The sequence below is a fragment of the Scophthalmus maximus genome, chromosome 17 (assembly GCF_022379125.1).
Source record: "Scophthalmus maximus strain ysfricsl-2021 chromosome 17, ASM2237912v1, whole genome shotgun sequence".
In the NCBI taxonomy this organism is placed as follows: Eukaryota; Metazoa; Chordata; class Actinopteri; order Pleuronectiformes; family Scophthalmidae; genus Scophthalmus; species Scophthalmus maximus.
Genome location: NC_061531.1, coordinates 3,265,001 through 3,286,942, shown reverse-complemented (window position 1 = coordinate 3,286,942; position 21,942 = coordinate 3,265,001). Strand labels below are relative to the sequence as shown.

The 21,942-nt window shown below is 43.1% G+C and overlaps 1 protein-coding gene across 1 annotated transcript in view; it reads right to left on the bottom strand.

The window, feature by feature from the left end:
• LOC118289325 (carbonic anhydrase-related protein 10-like) overlaps positions 1 to 21,942 on the bottom strand; it is a 90,977-nt gene that overhangs the window by 66,902 nt on the left and 2,133 nt on the right. The window contains exon 2 of the mRNA XM_035616249.2: positions 21,023 to 21,097. Within this exon, the coding sequence (XP_035472142.1) occupies positions 21,023 to 21,097 (75 nt within the window). The remainder of the gene's footprint in view (positions 1 to 21,022; positions 21,098 to 21,942) is intronic.

Genomic DNA, 21,942 nt, shown 5'->3' with positions numbered 1-21,942 from the left:
GCAGCCAGTTTCACTATATTAAATAACTCTGCTGGGCTTTGTGTGACAATTCTAACTAACTAAGTGTTTGTGTGGATGGAGGCTTCTGAAGTTGAGAAAAAGAATGATAATGCTAACTCCACCTATTAAAAGACTCAAGCACATTCAATACTACGGCTCATTGTTGGGTTAAGCTAGTTTTTTGAATTCATGCAAATTTGCTGTGCCAGAATACAGTCTGGATCCCCTCCATTCGGAAGTGATATCCCTAAGAAAACTTGCTGGTCCAATCACAGCCGATTATCTGATAATGGGCTGACAGGAGCGACTTTTGTGAACAACCAAGGCTGCCGCTGACGAATGAGCATTTGACTAAAAGATATTTTCAAATTTCCCACAAAAAACGACAACACCAGTTCACAGACATTGTGGAATCATCATCACAGACACCTCCACTCTGCTCTAGTCTGTTGACATTTTTCGCGTCGCTAATTAGACGTCACATGATTTGCATTCATCTGTTGGTAATGCCTCATGGAAATCGAAAATGAACCGGTAGGTCCCAGACTAATACTTATTTGAGTATTAGTCTGGCTACCCCAGACTACCAACCAGCACTTCCAAAGATCAAAACAGGCCCTTTCACCCGAATCACCCCACAAACACAACTGGGTCAAATACCTCTGCAGCTTTCACGAGATTCATCAGCTCCAGCTCCGATCAGCGGCGAAACATTACAACAAACTCAATTGTGGTCCCCTTTCCGGTGTGATGCTTTGACACGCATCGTGGAGGCAATGAAGGCTTTTTGCCGCCATTGGTTCATTTCTGCACTTCTCTTCCATCTCTTCCATCTGTTCTCCATTCAAGCAGCGCTTGGACGACGTTCAGTCGACGTTGAGTTTTAAGAGATGGAAGTAAGATATAAAAAGCGTAATTCAGGTGCAAGTCCCTTCACAAGTAGCAAGGTCATCTTAATCTAAAATGTGCAGAAATAAATGTACTTTCTTTAACTTGACATTCATTTTGGTTGCGATTACCTCAAGTAGAATACTAGACGCAAGTTCACTTCGCTGCCATCAGTTCTACCAGTTTACAAAGTAATTCCTCGAAAATCTCAGGCAACATGGTAACATTGTAAAAAAGTAGGGCTCTGAATACTTTCTGAAGCCATGGGTATCACAGCTTGTAAGGCTTATGAACTTATAGCCTGTCTGGGTTCAGCTGAGCTGCAACTTCAGCACAAACGCTGAGACAAGTGAAGATATTCCAGGGTCTCGACCTCCCTTCAGTCATCATGAGGGATTTACAGCCATCTGCTGCAGGAGTTCTCTGTCTCTCCCTGCATCTATATGCGCGTCTATAAGTGTGTGTGTGTACTGAGAGAGTCATTTATCTCCAACCCGTTGTTGTCCCTTCTCTATATATTCTCGCCACTCCTCCATTTTCCCTACTGCAAAGTTTCTCCACTCGTTATGTCTGTCTCTGCGACTTCATCTTCATATCTCTCAACACTACAGACAAAGGTCATATTTAAAGGGCCTGAGAGACAGCTTGACTGTAAAACCACCCTGCAGAATCTCACAGTGTTTGAAATATCTCTGCTTTGATGTGCACAAATGGAAGGCGATCAAGAACTATGCAACAACAACAAAAAAAAACCTTGTGGCACAAAATGACAAAAGATAATACAGCAAGCCTATATAATGACAACTATAGAGCGTTACTAATCAAATATACATGGGAATACACGTGGGCATTAACAAGAATGACATTACAATGAAGTTGAAAAAGGTACAAAGATGAGGACAGGGGGGAAGGACACGGCTTTGAGAGCCTTTAAAAGCACTGCAATGTATTATTAAGGAAGATGTGCAAGTAGTTATTACTGGGGGGGAGATAACCTTGAGGAAGGAATACATTTCTGGTGTTGTAACTCAAATACTAAACAAAAACAACCACAGAAGAACACGTCTTTCCTATCTACCCAGTAAAAAGGCGGCCTGCTGACTATTAACGTTACATTTTCATGGCAGATTTTCCACATAATGAATCATATTCGTGGCATCTTCTCGAACGCAGGTGAAATTTTGATCAGAGATGCTTTGCTACATGCAGAAACTGCACAAGGCACTCAAGATGCTCCGAGCATTCACATTGGGAACCCTTTTGCATCTTCAGCAGGTGTCTCGGGGGCACAAAAGTTTCGCCCCTTAGCCTGCTCAGTTCCCCTGTGTTTCCCTGGGGCTTCTGAGTCGATGTCCCTGCCCCGCATTGTGTTCGGCATCTGCTTGCCTGCGTGCCAGCTGGAGCATCTGTAAGCCTGTTCAGTTCACTAAAATATCATCACCACACCTGCCCGCCTCGGTGTGTGTGTCTGCGTTCGGATCCTGACATTCTTAAATTGTAACAGCATGAAATGACCACTCTGGACCCAGCGGATGTGTTATTTGAGTATGAGCTGAAAGATTAGTGTTATACCCTCGTGCATACGCTGACTCCAGTGCTGTCCGGTGGCTTTTGGCAAGCCGAGCAGCTCCACCTGTCTGCCCAGCCTCCCTGGGCCATCCGCCTGAGGTCTATCCCCGCCCCCCCCCGGAGATCTCGGTCCCATTCCTCTGCTCCCTGTCCTCTGGCTCCTGGCCAAATGTTCCAAATTTGTTTCGAACTTCACTCAGTGTTTTGATGTCAGACGGGTTTTTTTTTAAGATGTGTTTCCACTCCAGGGAGAAAGTGAGTCAAATCACTGAAAACATTGCTGTTTGCTGCCCTAGAAATGAAAGTTTGTCGAGGGCATGTTGGTGCTAATACTTCTATACTTTAACTTGAGTTAGATTTTGAAAGCAGGGCTCTTACTTCTGTACTTCTTACATTGGGGTAGTTGTACTTTTACTCAAAAACCAGTGGCCAAATAATGTTGAATAAATATAAAATAAATGCCAGTCATAGGCCTGCAGACCACTGAGGAGTTCTATGAAAGTTCACGCCCATTAGATGGATGTACTGTAACAGAAGAAGAACTGCAACAATCGGTTTTCTTTTCTAACAATAAATGTCAATTTATCATTTAGTTGGGTTATTTATCTTCGGGTATCTTTCAAACAAATATTCTAAACATTGCCAGTTTCACGCTTCTCAGTTGTGATAAATTAGAGCCAACCTTTTTCAATATTGTCTGACTTTTAATGGACAAAACACTTAATTGAGAAAATAACCAATAGATGTATCAATAATGAGTGCAATAGATGGATACAACTATGAGACGTAGTTTATGTACCATAGTGCTGCTGTAATGACATATCTGCATTGTGGCAAGACCCACACGAATCACAAGTCTATTTTACAGGCTATTATAAAAAACTATTCTCCAGTTGCATTGTCCCTTCTTAATGGGAAACAGGCAGAAATGTTCACTTTTTAGGTAGAAAATGTGGAAAAACGGTAAACGAACACATGTAGATATAGTATATAACCCAGGTATCAACACTGACAGCTCGGTTTTTAACTTGTGAGTCTTTGCAGGAAGGAAAAAAAACGTCCGGTATCAGACACTTGCGGAGATTCATTTCTATTAGTGAGCGCTGGGAGCTGAAGGAGGAATGATGAGACCCTGCTCCATCACTCTACCCCTCACTCTGAGCTCTTCAGGCAATGTGTCAGAGAAAGTGCCCAAAGGCTAATTTCAGATGCTGAGGGAACATCAGGCCTGCGAGCCCGGGGCTACCGTCGGAGAGCAGAAGTTGAGATGCACCCTGACACTGCGAGGTGAATCAAAGAGCCTCATACTCCGACTGGAGAGGCTACTGCAGATGTCGGATGGCTGCTGTTGCAAGTAGTGCAGTGGTGATCTTGTTGCTCATCTGGCTGCAAGTGTACACAGGATTTAAAGGTGACATATTAAGCAAAAATGGCTTTTTCAGTGTTTGTGCACATACATGTGTGTATCTGTGGAGCCTGATGGGCCACAAACTGTGAAAAAAAGACCACCCTGTTGTTTTATATGGTGGGCTGGCTAAACCCTACAGCCTGGCTTTGAACAACTGGTTCAGATTTCCCTCCCACTGTGATGTCACCGTTGGACTCTTTTGGGGTAACCCCGCCTGCAATCTGAGAATGTCAGGTGAAGGTACACATCGTGAAAGCGGTTGACCGGAGTAAATCCAATAATCCTGTTGCCCCAACAGTGCTTGGAGTCCCCCTCACAGAGTTCTTCTTTTCCCTCACGCTCTCCCAGTCATTTACTTCAGAGGATTTCTGAAGCTCTGTTACTGCCTGGCTACTCAGTTGGGCTGGACGGCCACCTATAGGAAGTTCTAGTGGCTCCACACTTCTTCTTCTTCTTCACAATTACTGATGCCACTGTGCCATTAGGAACAGTCAAAGTTTCAGAAATATGTTGACTTGATCTAAGAATTGCCCCAATTTTATGACAGAGGTCTGCAGAGAGTCCCTGGGGCGTTTTTGTCCTGACATGTAGAGTCAACAGTGGGACTTTATTTACACAAGCATGTACCTTTCTAGAGTAAGTCCAGTCAGTTCACTTTGCCAGAGGTGAACTCAATTCAAGTTCCAGACTCATCTCAATGATAATTAAATCAAAGTGGATACATGTCACCACAGTTTGTAATGCCACAGTGAACAGGCTGATTATGGCTTTTTCATTTTTACTAAATTTTGCTAAAAAGCGAGCTCTAGATGCAGCTGCAGCTAAATACCTACAGTAGAAGGTTTCCAATAAAAAATAATGCTAATAACAATGCCCTCCTCTCTTTCGTCATCTGCATGTCAACACCGTGTAATGTCATTACTGCAGTGAGTTACTGCAAGGGAAAAAAAAGTTTCATGGGGCGTGGAGAATTTGGACGTGTAGTGACAGAAGGAGAATATTTAGAGTGAGTATCATAACTCTCCTCTCAGTTCCCCCCTCTGCTGCTGGCAGGCTAATTCTGGCCTGTGGCATCCAATCCCACTCCTCCTGAAGTACCACCACCAGGTCGCCAGCTGTTCACAAGCTCTGGTGACTCCTGGCCGTCCCAGTCGCAGCCTATCAGGGGAGAGTGTCTATGTTCCCTCAGCCCTATGTTCCCTAACCCTTACCCTAACATAGGGCCCAATTTGGATGCGGGGGAAATTTATTGGAAAGGAGGGAACATAAGGCTGAGGGAACACAGGGCCTAATTTGGGGGAGGGATCCTTGAGGGGATCCCCCCATCAGTGACAGATCAGATGTCACTAAGGCTGAGAGCCACAACCAAAATTTTAACTCCCGGATCAGGACCAGTGATGAATATGGATAGAACCAGTCTTGACCAAAAATTAAAGTTGCCGAAAACATCTACATGAGCAATAATCCCCAGTCAGGCCCTACACCAAATAACATAGGCCCTGTTTTTGTCAAAATGATTTCACAGAAATGACGTTTTTCAGGGCACCGAGTGTATGTCTTTATGGTAGGAATGAGGGGTGAAAGGTGACGTTGGCTGTGCAAAGGGGGTTGTGTGTGTGTTGAAGTCACGTTGAGGATGCTGAGATGATGGAGGAGGCAGCACTGTGGAAATGTACTCCTCCGTAAAAGCAAATGTGGCCGGTGAGGCTTTCGCTGGCTCAAAGCTGGTTTTCATCATTTCACTGTGGTTTTGACAAATATCTATGCTCCAACAAACCAAGCAGAGAGAAAGCTGTTGTTTTCTTTCATTCTTGGGGGGGGGGGGGGGCATTTTTCACTGCAGCCAGGCAGAGCATCATCCAGCCTCCCAACACACTGTGAAGCAGCTGGTCTCCTCTCATGGTCTGGTGGATGTGTGAGGAGGGATGCACACAAACTCCAGACAGCGTCCACGGTCCCACATGAGAGAGAACAAGATCTCCGTAGCTCATCTCCGCCTGTTAAGATGTGCAAAAGTATGCCAGTTGGTTTTACAGATCATTCCTTGTTTTTATGTCATGGTTTTTAGTAGAGACATTTTACCAAAAAGTGTTTATCAGGCTTTTACATTTCGAAAATGGTCATTTGGATCTTATTGCTTTTGCCCATCTTAGACTGTGGTGGGGCCATTGGAAGCAGCACGCACCCAGTGTTACACAAGATATCACCAAATCTATAGAATGAGTGAGTCCACAGGAAACCAAGGATTTATTAAAATCCCCCCAAATTAAATTGCGTAATCCCACCAGCAGCACACTAAAGCTGGTGAGTCCAGAACTTGACAGAAACAGATGCTCCCCCTTACTTTTTCTGTTGGCTATGGAATAAACATGGACAGAACAAGGGAAACCACTCTCTTCTCCGACACAGAGAAAGAACTAACAGAACCTGAGCAAATAAGAAGGCAAGCTGTTCACTTTTCCTCCTCCTCCTCCATGATTACAATGACAAGCTGTGTGAGGGGTGCACGGGAAGCTTTTACTCTGTAGAGATGGAACGATGAGGCCAGACTGTGGTTAGACTTTCCCTTTTACAAGGCCAGAGCAAACAGAGAGACACCAGCAGAGGTGTTGCCAGAAAATCACACGCTGTGTGTCTGATGAGGACCTGAAGTGTGCTCCTTTACTTGGAAGAGACCAACTTGGTTTCTGTATGTTGTTGCTATTGGGTGTGTGAGTTATAAATGAACAAAATCAACATCACACTAAAGGACATGATCGTGCATTGATATTTAGATGTGTAAGAGGGAAAATTTAAAAAAATAGATCAAATAAGTGCGAGGCCTGGGCTAGACCCAGCAGGTCAGTCTGGTTCTCTGGTGTTTTGGAAAAACTCAGAGAGCAAAACTCTCTTTAAACATTAAACTGCCCACGCTTCTTTGTCCATATTAGGAAGAATCATTTCTGGACAGATTGAAATTTTGGGCACTGTGTGAGGCAGCCCAAAACTTTGTTTAGTTCTAGAGCGAGGAACTGACAAACTGCTCCTCTCTTTGCCTGCCATGACTTATATCTGTCTCTGTCCATATCCAGGCCATGTGCACTCAGTCTGCACTTTTGCTTTTGGGGCCAGGTATCGCTGCATTTTGCCTCGTGTGTGGCACTAGTTTTTGTTATGTGATCATTTGCGTGACTCCGATAGTTTGGTTCTCAGAGTGATACTCCCTCTGTCTCTCATGTGTCTCCCCCTTCCTGCTCTAGTAGCATTTAATTGCTCATACCTCCTCCACTGCGTGGGAGAAATGTAGCTTTCCCTTCTCCTCCTCCTCCTCCCTGATCTTGCTTGTTCACTTGATTTCTTCGTCTTTCCTCTTTTTCTTCTCTCCTGTGGCCCTGTGAGTGTCTGCAGGGGTGTGTGCCTGCATGTTAACTATCTATGTAAGTGTGTGTGTGTGTGTGTGTGTGTGTGTGTGTGTGTGCGAGAGAGAGAGGCGCTGAGAGAAAGACATATTAAAGAGAAACAGACAGAAATAGGCAAACTGCATGACAGAAACAATGAGAAAAAATATATGGATAGTAGCAGTGTGAGTGTGTGTGTGTGTGCGCACTCAAGTGCGAGTGAGTGTGCGAGTGATAGCGAGAGAGAGCAAGGCTGCAGCTCCTCTGATCACTGACTTGGTGTCCTACTTACACTCTGCAGCACACCCCTATAACAACCCTGAGCTATCATATAATATACCCAAAGCACACAGACACACACACACACACACACACACACACACACACACACACCTACACACGACACACACTAAACAACAACAGTGATATTATATCCTGTACAGACACACACGCCCCCGTTTTCACACAACACAAATAACTCCAATATGAGTTGCTTTCTCCTCCAAGAGCACACCAGAGGTGATGCAGTCTGTTTTTCCCTTTTTCTTCTTCTTCTTCTCCCCTTTTTCTCAAGTGGGCGATCTGCCGTCTCCCAGCACCGTCCCCTCTGACAGGGACAGAGGAGGGACACATTCAAATGCAACTTTTATCTCTTCCAGCGAGCGATGTCTTCGTGTGCTCTACATCGGTCGCAGGAAAGGAAGCTAAATGCGTTTGAACGTGTCTCTTCTCTGCAGCGGAGACATCAGCCAAAGAAAAACATGAGCATTGCCGCAAATTCGGTTCAACTACGGAATTTGTAATGCGCGTGGATCGTAAATACAGATCACTGTATACAGTATAATGATCCACAGTGTACATTAAAATACATACAGGACATCACGGGACGAATAATTTGCAAACAACGATACAAAAAATATGCCATCAAACTCAGTGACAGATTCTCAGTCTCAGATAAGTTTGATTTTGAGTTCTGTGGATAAAGAATTCCACATATTGATCAGCCACTCAAAGAGGCACCTGCTCTGAGCCAGAAACACTGAGAATGAATGAAACTTCACATATTTAACATGCCAATATTTAAGTCACATTTTATTGTTGTCTCATGTGGCTGAGATATGAGAACCCCCAAAAAACATCCTGATGAAAAAGAAGTTTGTGAAAGCAGTGTATTTGCCTCACCCTCGGCCAAAATCAAAAGGTTTTCAATTCTTCACATGCAGTGACTTTAATAATTGAAAAATGCAGACATTAGCTGGTTTTAGGGAAAGTGTTTGTCAGTTCATACTTTTATACTCAAGAGTAGCTGAACAAAGAATTTACGAATATAACATTTTAATTGGCATATAAAAATGAAAGCAATATATATCAACAAGAGGAACATATGTCGATGAAATGAGGTGTAGCTTTGTAGAGACGCTCAAGAACAAAGGGTATAAAAGATAGGGTGAAAGAAGAACAAAGATTTATTTTTAAAATTGAGAAAAAGCTGAAGCCAATATATGCCCATGCATATTGAATAGAATATATAAAAGGTTCCCTAGATTAAAAGGATCAGATGATCCAATAATTGTAGTTTGCAGCAACCTTGTTTTGAATACAAATACACATTATGTACCGGATATGCAGTACATTTTATATATGTTTTGCTTACAGCACAACAATAAGTTTGCTGATCCTCGTTGTTCCAACTGGTGCCATCATACGGTCATAATTACAATTTGTCCAACAGTTTGGTTCATACAGTGGCCCAGAGGTGTCAAAAAGAAAGAAAACATGTTTCACGACAAAAGTCATTGTTGGCGTTTGATGGAAATTCATATTTTGTCATTTTAGTGGTACATAGAGTATCTTTATAATTTTTATAAGCAAGTCTGAGAAAAAAATGTCATATTCCCAACGTTATCTTTTTCCTCTGTCATTATGCCTTAGGATTTCCAGCATTACATTATACAGGCTTGCTAAATACTAAGCCTATGTTGCTTCCAAACCCTGACATATATTCATTTTAGCCTCCATGTTGCATTTCCTATTGCCCAAGTCCTAACCTTGAGCTCAATAATTCCATTTGAAGGCAGAGTGGTAAAGCCTTGCAGAGCTGCTAGTATGGCTATCTTTGAAATAGACATACTGTTGTTACATCCATATTATAATTAACTGGATTAAAAGTCTTGTTCTACAGTGCTGTGAGGCTCGGTTCGGTGAAGAGAAGGTTGGGTTTTCTGAGCCAGTTGAGGGATTAAATGCTATTAAATAAAAGATGACTCAAGGAATAACATAAGATTCCTGAAAATTTCAAGTTGACAGTGAATGTAACCCAACCTGCATCCTCAATACAATCACAACAACAACAAAAATACATTTTGCAAACGATAAGAACAATGTATTTAATTTTTCCTGCTCCCCTTCTTCTTCCTCCATTCCCCGATCTACATTCGAGCCCCACACAGAGACAAATCTGATCTGACTCTGACCAAGTAAAAAAAATTAATAAAAAAAAAACAACCAAGAGAAGAGGCCTATTAAATAATTGTACCCGAAGACGTATTTGAAAGAAACCCGCACAATCCAGATCGACTGAGAGGGGCTGCAGAACTGACAGGGGAGACACACACACACACACACACGCACACACACACACACACACACACACACGCACACACACACAAAAGCACAATTTACCTGACATTTGCGGAAGAAAGTATGAGTTATTCAAAAGGTCCTCCTTTTGCTCCCACATAACAAATATCTGTAGGATAAACAGATCTATTTTTGCCATATCTTGACATCCCTCTCAAAGGTTGGTACCATCACTAAAGTAACACAGACTTTGCTACCGCTTACAACACTGGGCAAACAACATGTGTGCCGGAGAAAACCCAGGATCAGAATATGGCAGTTTGACAGTTTGCTCAGTTTGATGTGATCGAGCCAAGAAAGCTGAGAAACTCAAAGTTTGAAGGGAACGCAGAATCCAGTTTGGGATTTTGCAGCCACAAAATTTCAAAATTGATAGCATGTCTCCAATGCAGCTTGTGATGATCGGCAACGATGTTAACATGACACCGTGGGTCCACACATTCATTTTCCATGCTGTGACGTCTTTCTGGGTGCACAAACACATCTGTCACCTTGTTGAAAACAGAAAGAAGGAGGGCAGGTGATGCCGACAAAATATTTGTTGTGGACCGAGATGCTGGTGCTAAAGCGATATCTATTGGCAGTGAATATCACATACATAACATCCATCCATCTGTTATCTATACCGCTATACTCACCTCTACAGTGTCACAATTAGTTTTCATTTACATATTTGCCTCTTTCCATTTACAGACAACATGACAAGGAAGAAAAAGCAGTTTGATCACAGCTCATAAAAAGGTAACCAGAGACCACTGTCTAGCTGCTGAGGCACAGTGCAGTTGACATCATTATTACATGTATTTGAGATCATCTGACAGAATTGATATAAATACGGGCTAATGACTACAGCTCAACTGTGGGCTCAGTTATACTGACATTTTGAAAGAGTGCTCAAAAAAGGTTGTTTTATTAGCACGACCACTGTGAAGGTCTATAATTTGCCAAATGCTTGATTTTGGGGGTAAGAAATTCTGCAGCCTCCTGAAGATGGAGGACTGATAATGTGTTTATAAATTTTAAATTAGCTTAATGTGCACTATTCAAGAAATTGGGATAAAAGGCCAAGAGGGGTAATACTTTAATTAGAATAAAATACAGACACAAAGTATCTGTTACCTCCTCTAATTGATCTGTCAACATGCTTGAACAACATGAAAACATTAATGCCACACATTAATGTGGCTGTTGAACAGACACCGCTTCTGTAATCACCATCATTTTCTCAGACTTGACAGTTCTCCTTTCAAAGCCACTGATAGAGATATTGTACAACTGCTTTCACAGGCCGTGTGGTACTAACCATGATGAGTGAACTGGGAAAAATGAGTAAAAAATGGCAAACGCATCCCTTTACGAGATCGGATGCATGAGTTTTAAGTGGGGATGGAACTCACGGGGGGGCCTGCTTTCAGTGCAGCTCTCAACAAAGGTAGTTAGCACACGAACTGAAATTCAACCTGTCCACCAGGATTGCTTCTGAATCACTTTGCCATTGCCAGCATCAACCACAGTCTCAGAGTGGCTAAAAGTTGCATAGTGGTTCCCATTTCCTGATCCTTTCTTCAATTACACATGTGCTGAATACTTCTTAATCAATGACTCTGTCTTAACTCTTTTGCTGACTCTAATGTGTGGCCGTGGCGGCACATGCAGACTCTGCAGTCCGTAATATATATCAGTGCTTTTGTAATCTGACATGTCTTCAGCTGAAAAATATGCAGTGAAACTCTTGTGGAGATCAGGAGAACGAGTTCAAAAAACCAAACTCTGATACGTTTATACAAGTTTCACAGTCTAGGCCTCCTGCGTTCCCCAGGCCCAGATGCTCTGTCTCAGTTTACAGCACTAATCCAGAGAGCAAAGTGCCAAAAAGCGGAATTAGAAGACCTGGAAGTGTGCATATCCATGTATGGCGAAAGACTTACCCTACTAGAAATGCTCTCCTGCCTCTCCTTTTGGCTTATGCATGCTCACTGGACAATTAGTTGGATTTTTGCTTCAACGGACACCATGAAATTAACAACTGCTGCATCTTTGTTTTCATATCAACCATGAAGCTTGAAGAGCCAACCAGGGCGTCGTCGCTGTCCATGGTGACGGACTGTGTTTATAACAACTAGGAAATGTGCGCAAATGCTGTGGTTGTGTCCAAACACTTTTCTTGTTCTATGCTGTTTACAGCTGTGAAATAGCTGTGGGACTGTTATAGGGGTCTGCCTCCCCATGCAAATGTAGAGACTGTTTAACTGAAATTACAAGTGCATGTCAAGTTTGCTGAGAGAAAATAGATTGGACCTTGTTCACACAAGCACAAAATATAAATACAGAGTGCTACCCCACTCCCACATTGATGATTCAGACCACATCGCTGCTAATCCCAACAAACCGAAACAGATCTGGGTCTGGCCAGAAGGGACTGTCTCAGCCCTGCGGGCAGCGCAAAAAAAGCATTGGACTACATCTCGCTGGACCAAACAGTCATCCCCACATCCTTCAAGTCAACGACCTCATGGCTAAGAAGTCTTCTATGCACTGTCTGAGTGATTACTGCCCTATAGCACTCACTCCTATTATCAGGAAGATCTTCACAAAGCTGATCCTGGACTACATTTGGTACAGCCTCCTCACTTTCTCCCTTTGCTCTCTGTTGAAACTGCTCCACTGCGGACGCTCTAACATCTGCCCTCCACCCAGCCCTGCCCCACCTGGAGGCAAAGAACACTTACGTCAGGATGCTATTCACTGACTTTAGCCTTCAACACAATCACCCACCAACACCTGAAGCGGAACCAGCTAGGCCTGATTATAGACTGTATATAAAGATGGACCGCATGATACCTCACCAAAAGTGAAGCCAAAACATCATGATCGCCCCCTGGTGGCTGGCTGCAGTATAGGACATTGACCCTGCCTCCTTCATGTTAGAAGATTGACCAAACTAAAATTATATTACACACCAAATTTTTTTTTCGGCACAACACACACCACTGACATCGATATAGTGTAAGTGCTGCGGAGAAGATCACCAGCACAAAGTTCCTGCAGTCCAGATCACAGAAGACCTCTCCTGGAAAAATCAAACAACAGCATCTTTCCGCCACTACGTCCTACAGAGGAACCACTGAGGGCATCCCGACCTCCTGCAACACCACTGACTGAGAACTTAAAACAGACTCGTACAATTTTGCAATTTGTTTAAAGTACTGTTTAAATAAACTCATTGTTTAACACATTTTCACCTAAATAGGTTGTTGCTTTCCCTGTTATACTTGTGGTGTTTGTACCCATGTCTTTCTTCTTCTTCTCTTTTTTGCACTTATTGTACTTGCATGACCTTTATTGGAATGTGGTCCAAAGGAAATCCCGATTTCCAAATAAATCTGTATGAGGTTTTTGGAAACCTATATTACTCCGAAAACCAGATAATAATAATACCTTGCAGTATATAGGTTTCTGAACATTCTTCACTGGTACAGACCATAGCACTTGAGAAGAATCAGAACACAACCGAAACAGATGAGGTTTTCTGGTATTACAAAGCTGGATGACTTTTTATTGGGTCAGATAACCATGGTAAACTTTGCTGCACAACTTACCTACTTTGTAGCAGTTGAACTTCAGAAAAACCTATCAACAGCCCAGTTACTGACCAATGAGATCCCTGGAAACATGGGCTCATTCCTCACGGATCCTGATACAGACTAAATGTTTCACAATACAGTGACAAATAAAAAAAAGAGCAAGAGATATTTTTGGAGATCAGAAGAATCATTTTGCAGTTCAAAGCTTTCCATTTGCCACAGTTAATGACTGCATTATGACAATTATAGCACCATTTAATTGCACAACGAGTCTTTCATTCTCAGCATGATGCCTGACCGTGTTGATGCGTCTTTACTCTTATACCGTCCCTGCAGCTCAGAGTAACAGGAGGAGACTTTGTGATAATAGTTGGAAAACTGAACCTTCTGATTTTTGTTCGAAAAAAATATCCACATACTTAAATATTTCCTTTGATTATGAATGACTAATAACACTCACTACTTCCCCCTCCTCTCTTCTCTGCCGTGACAACAGAAACAGTCTGTCATTACTTAGCTATCTTCTTATTACCTCCACCACGGAGGTTATGTTTTCCCCTGTTTGTTACCTCCGCCAAGTTTTCATTAGTGTTTGTTTGTCCTTTTGTTATTCAGCAGGATTACACATAACCAGCCAACCGACTTCCATTAAATTTTGTGGAGGGATGGCATATGGCCCCGGGAACAAATTAAAGTATGGAGCTGATCTAGAAGAACAGGCTGATCCGGGAATGTCTGTTCACGTTCTTTAACATAGCATGATACTGAGTTAGCCTTAGCAGAGATATGTGCTCTCAAAGCGCCCTTCTCCGCTAAAATGGTTGTATTTTCATCTGCGTTGGTTGTCTGTTTTTTAGCTAGCAAAAATTACCCAAAAAATACAGCACAGATTTCAGTTGAAATTTTTTGGAGTGGCTGGGGCATAACCCATAATGGAGATGTTCACTCTCTGTGCATCTTTCTATTTGTTGGCAGGAATACACAATAACTACTAAAACAGATGGGACGGATTCAGCATTTTTTTCCCACCGTTTCTTTAACTATGTTTTAAGCCAAAAAAATCATTTTGAGTTATCAAACCACTTCATTTTTTTCTTTTACATTTGTACTGTAATAACTAGACAAACTTGTTCGACCTTGATGGAGGCATGTGCTCTACCGAGTGCCGTTCTACCTTTACACAAGTTATGTGATCATGTTGTTTCCCATTTCTCTCAGAGTAACATATCACTTACTGCTGTCGCGATAACCAAATTCAGGTGTCACTGTTTTGTCTGATATTCACGTCATTTTAATCATGGTCCTGACGATGTCACTAATTAACAACTCTTTTACTTGAACTTGCCCATCGCTTAATAGTCAAACCCAGACTAACGGAGCCAGTTGATAAACATTTACCCAATACAGGTTATCCGGATGGCCAGTGTTAAGGCCAGACACTTTGTAGAACAGGCCCCAGGTTAAGATTCAAAATGATTTATTCACAGGTTACACATTTAGCAAAAGAGGCACTGTATAATGTGATCATATGATTGTATCATTGATAAAAATGTGCTAGCTGTTAACTTTCATTCTGTTTTACCATTTACTATACAGTCTAGTGCACAAATTTGGATTTAGACACTTAAATATCAAATGTTGTGCACTGCACAGCACTGTGATTTTGGATTATGTGAATACTTATATTTGTAAGTAGCCAGTGAACATATGGGAGCATTTAGCAGCTAAAGAGCCTGGTATTTTTCTCAGGAGGTGGTGAAGACCAAAATACTCACGTTGCTTTGTGTCTGCAGGGAGTGTGAACAGGCAACTGTTTGCACACCTTAAAGGGCCCATATTATGCTCCAGGCACCTTTTCAGCCTGCCGCCACGTATATTTGGTTATCTGGGGTGTCTGCCAGCCCACGGAGAATGAGAAGAAAACAATGAGTCGTTGATTCGTGGTTTGGGTTGATCGTGCAGACGGTCTGTAAACGAGCTGTTCACAGCCCGGGCGTCAAGTGACGTAAGTTGACTCCTGCAACTGGGGCGACCACGCCCCCAACCTGAGCAGCACCTCCCCCCTTGAAGTGCGGAAAAACAGATCGCGTCTACGCCATCATTTTCTCGCGGTTGCCGGCAGACCTCGCAGCTCATGGCTGCCGGCTGAGCTTGCGTTTCGCGGCTGCCGGCTTGCCGCCGGCTTGCGGCTGCCGCCCAGCCCCTTTTGCTCTGTGTGTAATTATGGAAACGTGTTCGCTGGGCCTCCCGGGTCTCTATGTCGTGTGTGTGCCTTGTTCCGTGCGACTGTTGTCATGGCAGCGCAACGCCGTAGTTGCGCAGCAGACCCGGGGAGGAGCGAGGCGGAGCGGGGCGGAGCGAGGCGGAGCGAGGCGGTACATGAAGGGAGGGGGGCGAGGAGTGAGCAGGAAAGCGCTGGAATCGACCCTAGTCTCACAGGGCTGTTTATACAGAAAGAGGAGGGGGCTGTGTGGCTTGATCCTTGAGGTGTTTTGACATGGACTGGCAAAGACATGTAGTGCACACACCTGAAAACCAATGTAACTTGTGTAAAAGGGGGCATAATATGGGCCCTTTAACCATAATATGGTCGTCATCTATGATGCAGCTTTAATTCTTGGCTTGATAATCACTTTAGCTGACATTAAAATTATAATATTGAACCCATCTGCCACCACTAATCACTAATTAAGGACAATCAACAATAATTGTTCAACCTTAAAGTTACATGAAAAATGTTCTCGTTCAAATCATCCTTGTCCGAGGGTAAACCTCATCTACGAGCACCACGCTTCTGTCTAGCGTCTGTGTAGTTTATTTGATCTCTTTCTTTGATATTTTTGTCACAATCCACAGGATCCCTTGGGTCTCTGTTTGAGTTAGTTACCTTTGTTGTTCCCTGTTTGTCTTATCCCAAGTTTGTTATTTCCTGTTTTATTTTGAAGTCATTCTCCTATTGTCTCTTCATTTCCTGTTACCATGCTCTGAGTCTTTATCTGGATCCTGCATTGCTAAACCCTAACGATTTTCTCTCTCTGCAGGCGAGGACGTGAGCTTTTCTCTATATGTGACATCTTAGGATAAGGTGACCCCCCCCCCCCCCCCCCCCCCGTCACACATCCAGGCAAATGCTGACAGAGGAAGCAGCCTCATCAGACCCATCTCTGACCACAGCACTCGGTTGAGATTTCCTCCGAGGCTCCGAATGGGCCTCCAATCGTGAGCGAATTAACATGAGTAATGACAACATCTCCAGGTCATTCAGGCCGGAAGAGAGAGAGAGCTGGAGGGCACAGGGCCGGGGGAAAGGAATGAGAGGGATGACAAAGAGAGAGAGCAGGATGGGCGACTGTGGTTGGGACAAGGAAAGACTGCTGGTGGACAAGAGAAAAACAGAGAGGGTAGAGACAAAGGAAAAGTGGACCAGCAATAAAGAGCAGTGGAAAAGACATAACTGAGGAGGAGGAAGAGGAGACAGGCAGAGAGGGCAGACGAGATGAGAGAGAATAAAGGCAAGGGGAGGGAGGAGATAAAAGGACAGGGTGTGACGAGCAGACACAGATGTGATCAAATATACATAAGAACTGTACAGCCAAAGGATGAACCAGACGCTCCTTAAAGCCTGAAGCAGAGAAAGACAGAGATGGAAACGACGGAGAGAAAGAAAGGAGGAATTGATAGCGTACCAACACAGTGATAAACCAAGAGTGAAGGAGAACAATCTCCAGGGGCCACTGATACCTCATGGTTTCATCTGCTGCAGATGTCCATAAAAGTTCCGTGACTAGCATCTTGAGGCTAGTGTCCACTGGAGACAGATGTGCTGCTCTCTGGCTCTGTTGTGACTGCGGACAATCTGCTGCCGTTCTCGTCACCGTGCCAATAATGACTTCTTCTTTTTTTCCCCCGCATTTAGTGGCGATTTAGTGATGCATTTCAAGAGTTACACTGGCCTATGAAGGAAAGTTTTTTTCTTATCAACAAACAGTGAGGGAGATGGCGTGTGAAGGAGAAAGAAAGGGAAAGGCGAGAGAGGGAGACAGGCGGGGAGAGAGACGGTGTCAATGCATCTTTTTCTCTGCATCCTTTTGATTTTGCAAAGAACAAAATTTGAGCATAGCGTTAGTTCAGGCAGGCCATGAAGTCAGGCGCCACCACTATGCAGCACATCTGCTCAGCTGGCCTCCACCCCATGAAGGCTCATGGAATGGTAGGGAGATGTGCTCTCCCTATCTCTGGCTTTCCACATAGGCACATGGAAGGTCAGGGTGGTCCCAGAACACAGCCATACCGCCACATACAACTATTCGCCATCATTGACCTGAATCTGTATTGACTATAGTGGTCCTGACTGAACAACGCATGTGGCACATCGGGTAACATCCAGCATCTCTGCTGAGCCTCATGTCAGTCCATCCTGCTCTCTGAGATCACCTGTTCTGTGTTGCATTCAAGCCAAATTCATGAGCTCAGTTGTTCTCATGTACAGATCTTTCTGATGGTTGTCAGACAACACAACACGTCTAAAACAGGGATTTGATTGCGTCTCATAAATACTTCATATTAATCAGTTATTCTAAGCCTGCTAAATGGCATCAATGTTTTATGGCCACAGCATTGTCTGATGAAGTCAATATAAATACAGGTTATTGACATAGACTTTATTTAAAAATATATGTAGTTACCGAGTCCAGAAAGTGAAGCCAATGTGGACGTGCCTGAAACCTCTAATATCTCGAATGACCAGCAGGGGGCGACTTCACTGGTTGCAAAAAGAAGTCTGTTTCCATAGGAGTCTTTGAGAAAATGACTCTAATTCTCACTTGATATATAACAGCAGTAAACATTTTCCTGAGGACTTAATGGTCTCAGTCTCAAGTCTTGGCAAGAGCTTCTGTTATCATTGTGTTTACAAGACAAGAGGTTAAAATTAATCCTCTGAGCAAGGCTTCTCCAGGGCCGACTGGATGCTACAGTGACGAGAGGGCCGGCCTGAAGAGAAGCAAAACAAGACCTAAAGGGGCGGTTAGCGATTTTGGAGATAGACTATTTCTCTCTTTGTTGTTGTTGATGTTGACTGCACTTTTCATGTGCATCGATTGTCCCAGTAAGCCGTGTAAGTAAATGAGCCCTGGAACCGACTCCTTTAAATGGAATACAGTCATCATTCATATAGTAAATTACACATATGCTTCACCTTTGAATAAACCAATCGCCACGAAAAAGTATCTATTTCATTTTGTGAAGTTCATTTCCGTTAATGCGCTGTGGTCCTCTGAAGGAACATAGGGCAGGCATGGTAATCGTCACTTGCATGTGAATCTATACTGATAGTGGACATACGGCAGCACCAGCTTTAAATAACCGAGTGACAAATTTGTGTTTGCCTCATAGGACCTATTTATCTGTTTCCACAGTAGCCAATGCCCGCTCCACTGGTCCAGCTCAGCAGATGGCAACAATGTGACAAAAAAAGGAACAGGCAGCAGCAAGATGGTACAGTTGGCTCAACTACAGGCCCTGGCCATTGTTTCTAGGCCGTACTGCATCTTTGTACAGAGTCTACACATTTCACTAAACTTTATTTTCCAGTCCAAGGTTGTTGGGTTGTTTTCTAGAGGATCTCCTGCTCGATGAGATAAAAGACAATCCGAGCAGACAGATCTGTGTGCTTTCTGATTCAACTGTTGAGTGATTGTCACAGTCGTCAAAGCCTCTGAACCAAGCTCAACAACAGTGGTAAATGGTAATGTACTGTATTTATATAGCACTTATATAGCATCCAAAGTGCTTTACAGTACAAGTGACATTCAAGAAAAACTAACACACACATTCATACAGCGCATCTATACACAGCGCTTTTTCCATCCCACATCATTTATACACTACCTGCACAGCCGTCAGAGGCAATGAAGGGTTTAGTCTCTTGCCCAAAGTACACTTCAGCACATGGACATCATCGGATCACAATATTACCTCCCATGAAAGAAAAAAAAATCCCAAACCCCCACTGTGTTCAATGAAGACATACAAAACAATTCCTCTCAACAATAGCTATACCTGGCATCTATACTATAGATTAAGAACTCTGTCTGGTCTGAACACAAAGACATTTATTGATTCATACTACAGTTTCTGAAGACATCATTATCCCTGATGTACAGTGTGATTAAAGATCCATGAATCACCTTAGAAGTAACAGAAAAATAGACTTGTTACAACCACATACGTTGTCGGGGCAATGTCAGAGGGAATCACCATAGACATCCGCAATCATCCTCACAAATTTCGCCACGGGCATTGCCGTCCCCTGAGCCATGCGGCATATGGATATTTTAGTCACTTCCCTGTTTTCCTCAAAGGCAACATGATATCCTAACTCTCAGTTACTATCTCAAAAGACACATAGTAAATGTGGTGTAGTTTTAACCGGGCAATGAAGTGGTGATAACTGCAGACTACACATTGACCTCAGGTTGCCCAGGGGACTGAAGTAAACTAATCTCCTTGGACTTTCTTAGAAAAATTCATTGTCTGGGTCATGCATACGGTACATTCATTACAGCAGACGGGAAGTGCTTAGAAAAGGAAACGGAAGAAAACCCTATTAAATTCTCTTCTAGTCCCATTACAATTACTTAAACTGCAGTGAAGATGTTGACAGCTCGTTGGTGCTATCGAATAGGGTAACAAGCTGGTAAGCACTTTTCCAGTCACTGCATTAAAAGTCTTGACGTACATTTCGTCATGGGTGCGCTGTATCAAACTGATCCAAAACACCCACTGAGGGCACACCAGCTCATAGCCTCTCACCTCCAGCCACAGATTGAATGAATTTGTAATCAGTGATAATAAAAGTATAGTCCCTGCCTGTATTCTCTCAAATGACCAGCTTGATTTATAACGTCAGTGAACATTTTCTCATGCGTTTGTTGTTTTAATCTCTAGTGTCAGGTCTTCTTCAATTTAGCATGGTGTTCATTTAGTAAATGATGGTCTCATTTAGAGTAAAATAGATGATAAAGCACCCAATACATTGGGGCGTGGATACAGCGTGATTGACAGCTAGTACCGTCCAATGGGTGCATGGTCGCAGATGTAGGTGGACGTGCAGAGGATGAGCTGTCAGCCAGACCCAACCCCCCTCCTCCAAGTATGGTTACGTCTGGTTTCAAAAAAGGCAACGTGCGAAATGCTAAACTAATGGTCGACATCAAAGTGGGTTGCCACTTGGTTAAAATATTGTCCTTCCCATTTGACATTCAATTATTTGTACAAAAAGGATTGAGAAACTGTTGTAGGTCCTTTATTAGCACAAATCCACGGCAGATTGGGCTTCAAATAACCAATCTTACAGAACCATACTTTCAGGATTAACAGGATTCACAGTCAGGACGTTTATTCTGAGCTGCAGCTCAAAAATGATATTGGATTGACACTTCTACAGCTTGGAAAAGCAGCTTCTGCCGGCCACACCCATTCATAGCATTTTCAAATGTGCGACCATGTGTTGGCCTTGTAACCCGCTTTGTATGAGATGGGTGATGGTCTGTTACCTGGAACAAAGCTTTCCTGGACAACGTCCTTATACGCCCACCAACCCTCATCAAGCTTGGATGTAATAGGCTGAGCTGCAGGGAGAAAGAGGGACAGAAAAGGGAAGCAAATTAAGTTAAAAAATTCATGACATTATGCCAACCAGCCCTGCAGGCAGCACCTGGGCTATCCAACAACTGAACAGAGCGGCTGGTGTCTGATGGGAGGATCTGAGGGGTAGAGTTTGTGTTGCAACAAATTCAGAACAGTGATGGAGACTGTGATGGCTGCACAGACGCAAACAGTGGACTAAAAGTCATGGCAGTATCTTTTTTAATCTGTATATGCATAATTTGTGGCTTTTAGCACGACACTCAAGTTCAAGTACACTCAACAAAAGGGATAGTTTTTGGTTTGAAATAACATACTCACTTTTACCAGCAGTTTTTTTTGAGAGCACAGTCATCTCGTATTTAGTTAACTTTTTTTGTTATTTTAGTTTCAATAACTTAAGGTATTTCATTTTTCATGAAGCTACAGTTCAGTGCAACTGGAGTTGCCTGGCTGGCTGACCAAAGATGTCAAGGCTGCATCAGCCCTACTTAAATAATGTTGTCAGTTCAGTTCTCTTGTGTCAGTGCTTCCATTTTATTTCAGATATTTTGACCTGTTGGGGCCCAGTATTATTGTCAGATTTTTTGGGGGACATAAAATAAAGCTCTTTTCAAGAAACCCCCTGTGACTCTGGTATCAGCTCCGACTCTGACATTACGCTGACTTCTTAGTTGAGTGAACAAGTTGCCAAACTCACATCTCCGCCTCTTCAGTTTTAGACTCTCCCATCTTTAAACTGAGGAAATACCTGGAGGATCCCATCGTGATAAAGAGTTCTCAGATCTAAACATAGACATTATAAAAAGGAACTCCTTGGTTGAATTGT